Source organism: Pogona vitticeps, chromosome 5 (genome assembly GCF_051106095.1).
Source record: "Pogona vitticeps strain Pit_001003342236 chromosome 5, PviZW2.1, whole genome shotgun sequence".
Taxonomy (NCBI): Eukaryota; Metazoa; Chordata; class Lepidosauria; order Squamata; family Agamidae; genus Pogona; species Pogona vitticeps.
Genome location: NC_135787.1, coordinates 53,311,703 through 53,319,631, shown reverse-complemented (window position 1 = coordinate 53,319,631; position 7,929 = coordinate 53,311,703). Strand labels below are relative to the sequence as shown.

Sequence of the window (7,929 nt, the reverse complement as noted above, 5' to 3'; positions counted from 1 at the left end):
TCTATTGAGGCAAATATTTGCCCAAAACATTCATTTTTAATTTTTTTGTTTACTCCCTGCCTTAGCCTTTTTACCATAGTCTCTCGAGACTGAAGGATGCCTATGCTGTGCCTTAGCCCTTACTTCAGATTCAACACATTTGTTTTTACACTGTGTTCTCCAGATCCTGGAGAGAAAATGTAAATCTTGTAAAGGGAGAGAACTGCTAGTATTTCACAGATATTTCAAGGGCAATTGAGTATGTTCTTGAGTAGTAGTAGGAAGGAAAACACAGACTAAAATCCTGTTGGTACCATGTACTGCAAGTAGGCAACTACCTTGTCTGTTGTCATATTCTCATTTTCCTTGACTTAGAGAAACAGTTTAAAATGTACAGCAACAAGAGGGAAACCACTATTGGATTGCCTTGAAATGTTTTTTCCCAGTAGGATTCTGGCTACAGTTTGCAGATGAGTTCTGTACTGTGGACCAGCGGTCCCCAACCTTTATCAGACAGCAGACCAGTTGGGGGGGGCAAGCTCCGTGCACAGGGGCACCCCCGCGCTTGGGGGTGGGTGTGTCACACTTGCAGGTGGGGCGTGTTGCACTCGTGTGCATGCCTGCAAGCGTGACACGCCCACCCACAAGTGCGACACACCCATCGTGCATGTGTGCGGTGGGGTGGAGATGCGTGTCTGCGGCCCAGTTCAAGTAAGCCCACTGACTGGCACTGGGCCGCAGACCAGGGGTTGGGGACCCCTGCTATAGACAAGAGTAAATCTCTCCACTGCTGCAATTAAGAACTCTCACCTGTTATGCTCATTTAACATGTAGCGTTTCCCAATAAATGGAGTCAGACATCCCCACAAATAACATAATCTACATAAGACTTATTTCACTCTTATTGCTTTTATTGACTTCTAAATAACCTGTTACATAGAGTATTGCTCACAGGATATTTAATAGTTATAGAAACAAATTGGGCTGAAAACTATGACTGGGAGATGTGCATTTCTCATTAGAAAAGCAGTGTTACATTTTTTTTTTCAAGAGGTCTCTGGGAAGTGAAAGAAAATAAATTTTAGTGAATGGACTTTAGGGTGTTCTACAACCCTGGCGTGCTCTGGTCCATGGGGTCACGAAGAGTCGGATACGACTAAACGAAACGAAAAACAAATTTTATTGATTAGATTTTTAAAAGTAAGGCATTAATATCATAACAAACTAGAAAAAAGTTTTGCTTTCTACACTGCAATGTTAAGATGAAACTGTTAGCAGCCTTTCATTCGTTAGTTCTCATTCAGAACTTCAAAAAGCTTGAGAATTTACAGTATACTACACTCAATTGCATTTACTGCAAGAAAAACCAGCCTGTATCCAGGGTTATCTTTCTGCTAGAGAAGTGGACCCTGCTGGAATAATGAACTTCTCCATCAGATTCGGTCTTGGAGGATTAGGGGACCAACCCTGCAGAGCTAATTTAACGATCAGAAACTCCCATATACTGGCTGAAATCCTACTGCACAGGTCCAGATGTGCAACAGAAAGGATATAAGCAGCAGCGGGTTGCATGCAAATTGTACACGATGCAGCAGATTTGTGTCCGTGCTAAAAATCATCAAAGCTTTTAATCAATGTGATTAGCTGCTGAAAATATTATTCCAATTGCACATATGGAGCTGTGCAACAGGAGTTCAATATCTATATGGAAATATGCATGTGTAATAATGGATTAGGCTGATATAAAGAAACACCGGTTTTGAAAATCAGTTAGCGAAAGATTAATCTTCCTAATGTTAGGGAAAGAAATACACAACCAGGTAGGAAAAGAGGTAACACTGCATTGACTTCTGAGTTCAAGTAGTTTTGCTTCATTTTTGTAATAATTAATGAAAATTCCAAAAAATGAGGGAGAATGAACATGGGTCATTAACAGGCATGCTCTAAAATCTATTTAAGCTGGGATATCTAGTTGACAATAATCTAAGACCTGTCTGCCACTTAAAAACAGAAGTGCAAACGTAGACCTGCTTTACACTTTGAGTGGTATAGCTACTTCTGCCCCTTGCCATCCTCAGTAAGTGGTTATACATTGCCTAATCACTTGAAATATACTTGAAAGCAACAAAAATAGTGCCAAATAGGCTGTTCAGGCTATAGATAAATTGAGCTACTGTCAACCCTCCACTTATGAACTTAATCCGGAAAGAAGTTTGTAAATCGTAACCCAAATCAGCATTTCCCATAGGAATGCACTGAAAACCAATTAATCTGTTCCGGCTGTTTTTGGTTCTTAGGTCAAGGGGCGGTTTGTAAGTTGAAGCATTAGTTTCCATAGGAACTAATGCAAAGCCAGTTAATGCGTTCCTACCACTAGGGGCAGATTTTTTTTTAACCTAAGATGGCGTAGGATAAAAAAAAAAGGCAGGAAACCACGGAGGGAACAAACAAACACTGTTTAAAGAGAACACTTTTTAAATCAAGCACCTTTTACACCAGAACAGGCACATTTTCAACCAAACACATTTAAATCAAAACAAGCAGCTTTTAAAGCAACCAAGCATGTTTTTACCCAAGCAGGTTTTAACTCAAACCGAGCCCCCTTTTACCCAAGCACTATTTAACCCAAACAAAGGACCTTTTAAACGAAATTTTACATTTAAAAATGACAATACCAGGCAGTCCCAGGTCTCTCTTCCCACTCTCTAACCGCTTGGACGAGCGAAGAAGCAGACAAGCAGCTTCTTTGCTAACAAAGTTCAAATTTCTCGCTTTCCCCGCCTTCCCCGCACTTTTTTTCCACTTTGAATCCAAGTTCACAAGTTGAGTCCATATTTTCCTATCAGAGTGGTTCATAAGTTGAAATGTTCGTAACTAGGTCCGTTCGTAAGTTAAGGGTTGACTGTATTGTCTTTAAAGGCAGAAAAGCTAAAACCAGGAATTGGGAACTTGTTCATTTGTTTGCTAATAAATGAAGATAAAACAATTTAAAGCAAATACTTCATTCCAGAATGGTAACTGCTTTTTCTGTCAGCCCATTTAAATTTTAGCATGAAAATTAAATTTCCTCTTTCCCTTTTTGATCAGAGTGGTTTAGTTCACGATAGTGCAGGCTGAGATTTCATCAAGGCTTCACTAAGGCCATTGACTTGGTAAACAACATTCCTTTAACTAAGCTGGAGAAGTTGCATAGATAGATTGGAGGAGACATCAAAAATGTTGTGGCAGAGTAGCAGATAAATTGCATTGTGTATATTTCCAAAATGTATTCATGGCAGATTGAGATTCATTAGGCAGTGTTGCTTATCAGACTTTGGTACTGAATCATTACCCAACAGCAGAAATTGTACTCAGTGCCAAAAAAATGCTGTCTGGTGCTTTGAGTCATTTTTAAGGGTTGCCTTTTATGCAGTTTCCTGTTTCTACTTGAACTGCAGGTGGAAGAAAAGAAAATGTTGAGCAAATGAGCACATGTGCCTGCAAGTTTTTTAAAAACCAGTCAAAAGTAAGAGCTGTTTCAGACATGACATTGAGTGTAATAAGTGACAATGGTGCTAATATATCAGCTTGTACAGTGGTGCCTCGCATAACGAGTGCACCGTTTAACGACGAATCCGCATAGCGATCTGTTTTTTGCAATCGCTAATGCAATCGCATTGCGATGTTTAGATAGGGAACAGTTGATCGGCAGTTCCAAAATGGCCACCAGGTAACCAAAATGGCCGCCGCAAGCATTTTCGCACGCTGCCCTCACTTACCAAGGCGGCGAAAATGGGGGTGCTATGGAGGATCTTCGCTCAACGGTGAGTTTTCGCCCCATATTTCGTTCCTGTGGGGTTTTCCTATCCGTATAGTGATGTTTCCGGATAGCGACTGTGGCATACAGCTCTGCTCTCACCTGTCCGTCACAGCTGGGCAGGGGAACCTCAGCCAATGAGAGGACAGAGGGTGGTGCAGAAGTGGGAGGAGCTGGGTTATATAAGGTGTGTGTGAGTTCAGATTGCGTTTGAGAGATGAGTGATTAGAGAGATTGATAGTGAGAAAGAGCCTGTCAGTGAGGGAAAAGTCTGTGTTGAGCTAGTGTCTTATAAACAGTGATTGACAATTTGATTTTATACCTGTGATTTATTCCTTTTATTTTGTGTAATCAATAAACACTTTATTTGTTTTGAAAGAAACACTTGTCCTTTTGATTTTTAAGGATAGGTTGGTGGCAGCAGTTTTTAGTGAGAAGTAGTGAGCACTCTTAGAGGCCTGGATGGGTAGAGGCTTGAGAGTGGCTTGCTACAGCGACGATTAATCCGGAATGGATTAACGTCGCTATGCGGGCACCACTGTATATTGAGTCAAATTACATTTGTCCCTGTTTGCAGAGAGAACCTCCATTCAGGAGGGGGCGTGATTTTTTTACACTTATATTCTCTTGCAGTGCTACCTCAGCATTTCTTAAGGGGCATGGGCCTGCAATTTTTTTCCAGTTTTATTGCTTTTCATATGATTTTGCACAACTTCAGAGAAGGGTGAGAAGCTTACATGAAATCCATATAATTGTGACTACAGAGAACAATGAAGAAGTCCAACCAAAAATGGCCATATAGAATTTTTTTAATGCTTTCTAAATGTAGTCATCACAGTAATAGGATTTTGTTTTACTGTAATGATACACAACTCTACCACACTAGTATAAATAAAAACATTTAGATCAATGTTAATACAGCCCTAAGAAATACCACAGGTTAACAAACTATGCAATTTTTATGAACCATCTGTTGAACTGTTATTTTTAAAAAAGATGACACCCCACCCTCATTCTGATCCAACTTAAATAAGGCGTTGCGAGTTTTTACATTATTAATAGTAAACCCATTCTGTTGCACAGGCACACTTACTTAATTTTCAAAATCTCTAATACATCATGGTGACATAGTTATTTGCCAGTAAGAAAAACTGAGGTTAGAACAGCAATGTGCATTAGTTCAGCACAATAAAGATATAAAGTACTGAACTATGAAAAATCTAACAAAATGCAGCAGGGTTCCAAACGTGATGTCTTCTCACTTCATACTTCGCTGGCACTGGATTTATGTAATACTCATTTAATGTCAACTGGCAGAACTAGTTTGAGAACAGTTTCAAACATGATAGGAGGCTTAAGAATTAGAATAGGTTGGTTTGGAAGAGAAAATTTAGATGTACATAATCAGCCAGGGGTGGAAAAATTCTCTCCCACACTCACAGTTTTTATATCAAAGAGTGACTGATGCAAGCAGTCTTCTGCATTCTTTCCTTTATACAGGGTACAAGTCAAATTAAATTGTGAACAGTGATGTTAGCAATATAAAGCTGCAAAGGAAAAGCCAATTTTATATCCAAGCATACAAAGTGAAAATGGATTGATACATTATCAATTTTAAGTAGCTGAAAAACACAGAACAGTCGGAGGACAGATGCACTTTCTATCAAATGAAGGGAACCTCTGGATTCTACCCAATGACAAAAGCAAGTTTTTATAAATAATCAAGATCCTTGAGTTCAAACCAAATTAAAACACAAACACAAATTGAACAAATATGAACTATGGAGAAACATTATCACATAACTTTGAAAACCTATGACTTAAACAAATATCACAAGTTTTAGCTAATTAGCAAAGCACTTGTTTCCAGTTCTTAAACTATGGCTACATTCTCACCCACTACATTCATTCTGATGCTCCTATAATCCTCTCAATCAAGGTCTTTGATATCCTAGTTTAAGTGCTGAAGAAAGAAATGGGTTAACTTACTCTAGTAACCAAATAAACGTTTTGTTTGTGAAGAAGGCTCACATGCGTGTAGCAGGACTTCCAGTTTTCTTTGCCTCCTTAACAACAGTTTCCTCTGCTATTTCAGTAACAGCTTAGGAGACTGCAAAGTTTCAAAATGGGCATATCAAACAAGGTGAGGTGTTACTGAGTAGATGTACAGTCAGAAGCCACCATCTACATGGATAACTTACTATGTAACCCTCATGTCTTTTTAACTTCCAAGAAACATTTAAGTACATACTATCAATGCCCCAAACATTAGAAGATAATATTTTTGGAATGCTCAGCTGCCAGTCTGATTTCCAAACTGGCCTGAGTATATTTTGTTTTATTCTGTGAAGTACCTTAAGATACAACATCCCCTTCAAGTCTTTAAAGCATCCAGTAAATGATTTTAAAGTTCCAGTTCTCAAATTGTGTAGACCACAGACAGACAGACAGAATTTGGAATTTTAACTTTTCAAATAACTGGTTTCAGTTACAACTGTGGCCTAAATCTAATTGATTTAGATTTCCAGTTAGAAAAGGCCCACTGAATTAACTGTTAAATGATGCATCAAGACTTATATCTCATTGATTCAGTGGGTCACCAGTTGGATTCAGAACTTAGTACAGTAATCATTTCAGCAGCTACATTTCAAAATCCCCATAAATAAAAATCAAATGACCACAGATCTACAATTAAAATATGATCATGTTGTTAAATCTCGCACTATTTACACGTACAGAGACTCTTGTTTTTCCAGTTCTTGGATGAAAAAAGAAACAGTAATTTTAAGTTTATGGCAATCAAGTGTCAGGTTAGATTAGAAAAAAAAAGAGTTAAACCTTTCCCTGCAGGCGCTTTTGCCTAGCACACCTTTATGGTGGATTTTGAATTACTGTATAAAAATCACACATCTATAAGGTAAAATTAACTGTGTGACTAATTTATATTCAGTATATTTTAATCCATAAAAATATAAATAAAACCATGGTAAAATATCTATGTATATCTAGTGCAAATTATGATTATAAACTTTTTCCTGTTTTGTAGGAATCGGAAACAAAAATGACAGCTCTTAATTGGGGAGGAAGTATCTCCAGTGTTTGAACATGCAATTGTTACCAGATACACAATTATACAGAATTATTCCTGGTTTTAGCAGACTAGCAATATCTGCCTTACACTGCACAACATTGGTATATATACCTTAGTGTTTTTAATAATACAAAAATTGCATAAGCCCAGGTCACATTATTATCCTGCAGCACAGATGTTCTTCTTGAGACAGGTTTTGGCTGTTTATATTGCAGCTCACAAATGACAGGATTTCTAACATGCTCCAGAGATGCCACTTTACCTGTACAATCTGCTTGTGCTGCAGAAGATCTAAACTGCCACAACAGTTTCATGATATACAAGCTCTAGCTTTAAATGGCACAAGAAATACTTCCTTCTTGTGATCAAACTCAGCAGGTCATAGTATATCTCAATATGAGAAACTATCATTTTAGTAGGACACACACCAGTAGTGAAGAGACTGTGTTTACAGGTTAGGAGAGACAGGAAATAAAAGGTCTTCTGGAATGTAAAGAGGTGATGTAGAATATAACTATGCAATTCACAAGTTAACACAATTCTTTGCAGTAAAAAGGGCAAAATTTCCAGTTTTCAAATGATGGCTCAATTCAAAAGGATCCCTCCAGAAACAGGGACTAACCATCCATTTCTTCAAAACTAAAGCAACAGGATGTGAACCAGAGCCTTCCGTCTTCTGACACAACTTCTCACTGCACTATCATAGCAGATTTAGCAACTCAGAATGCATCCAGTGCAGGACTGCAGAATTCCACTTCCCCACCCCCTCTGTTAGTGCAAGAAACAGCCTTTGTCCATCCCTCCATCCTTTCCTCAACCAAACTCCTGAGATCCGGCAGCATGCTTCTCCAGAAATCCAGTTTTCATTCTGCATTGCAAAGCAATGCCTCATGCTAAAGTGTTGTGCTGTTCAACAAACGAACTTCCTCTTCACTTTCCCCTCTCTCCTCCATTATTGGGTTCAGTTGAACATTATTGACGTGGGATCTTGGTTTGCCGTCTGGGCCATATGACGGAGGATATCTTTTTTTGTTATAATGCCAAGGAGGCGCCTGGAAAGAGA

At 38.6% G+C, this 7,929-nt stretch overlaps 1 protein-coding gene across 8 annotated transcripts in view; it reads right to left on the bottom strand.

The window, feature by feature from the left end:
• Positions 1-4,566: 4,566 nt before the first annotated feature.
• CLCN3 (chloride voltage-gated channel 3) overlaps positions 4,567-7,929 on the bottom strand; it is a 64,572-nt gene continuing 61,209 nt past the window's right edge. For all 8 annotated transcript variants that reach the window (XM_020805488.3, XM_078393867.1, XM_020805487.3 and 5 more), the window contains one exon: positions 4,567-7,918. In XM_020805488.3, the coding sequence (XP_020661147.1) occupies positions 7,760-7,918 (159 nt within the window). In that variant the 3' untranslated portion in view covers positions 4,567-7,759. The remainder of the gene's footprint in view (positions 7,919-7,929) is intronic.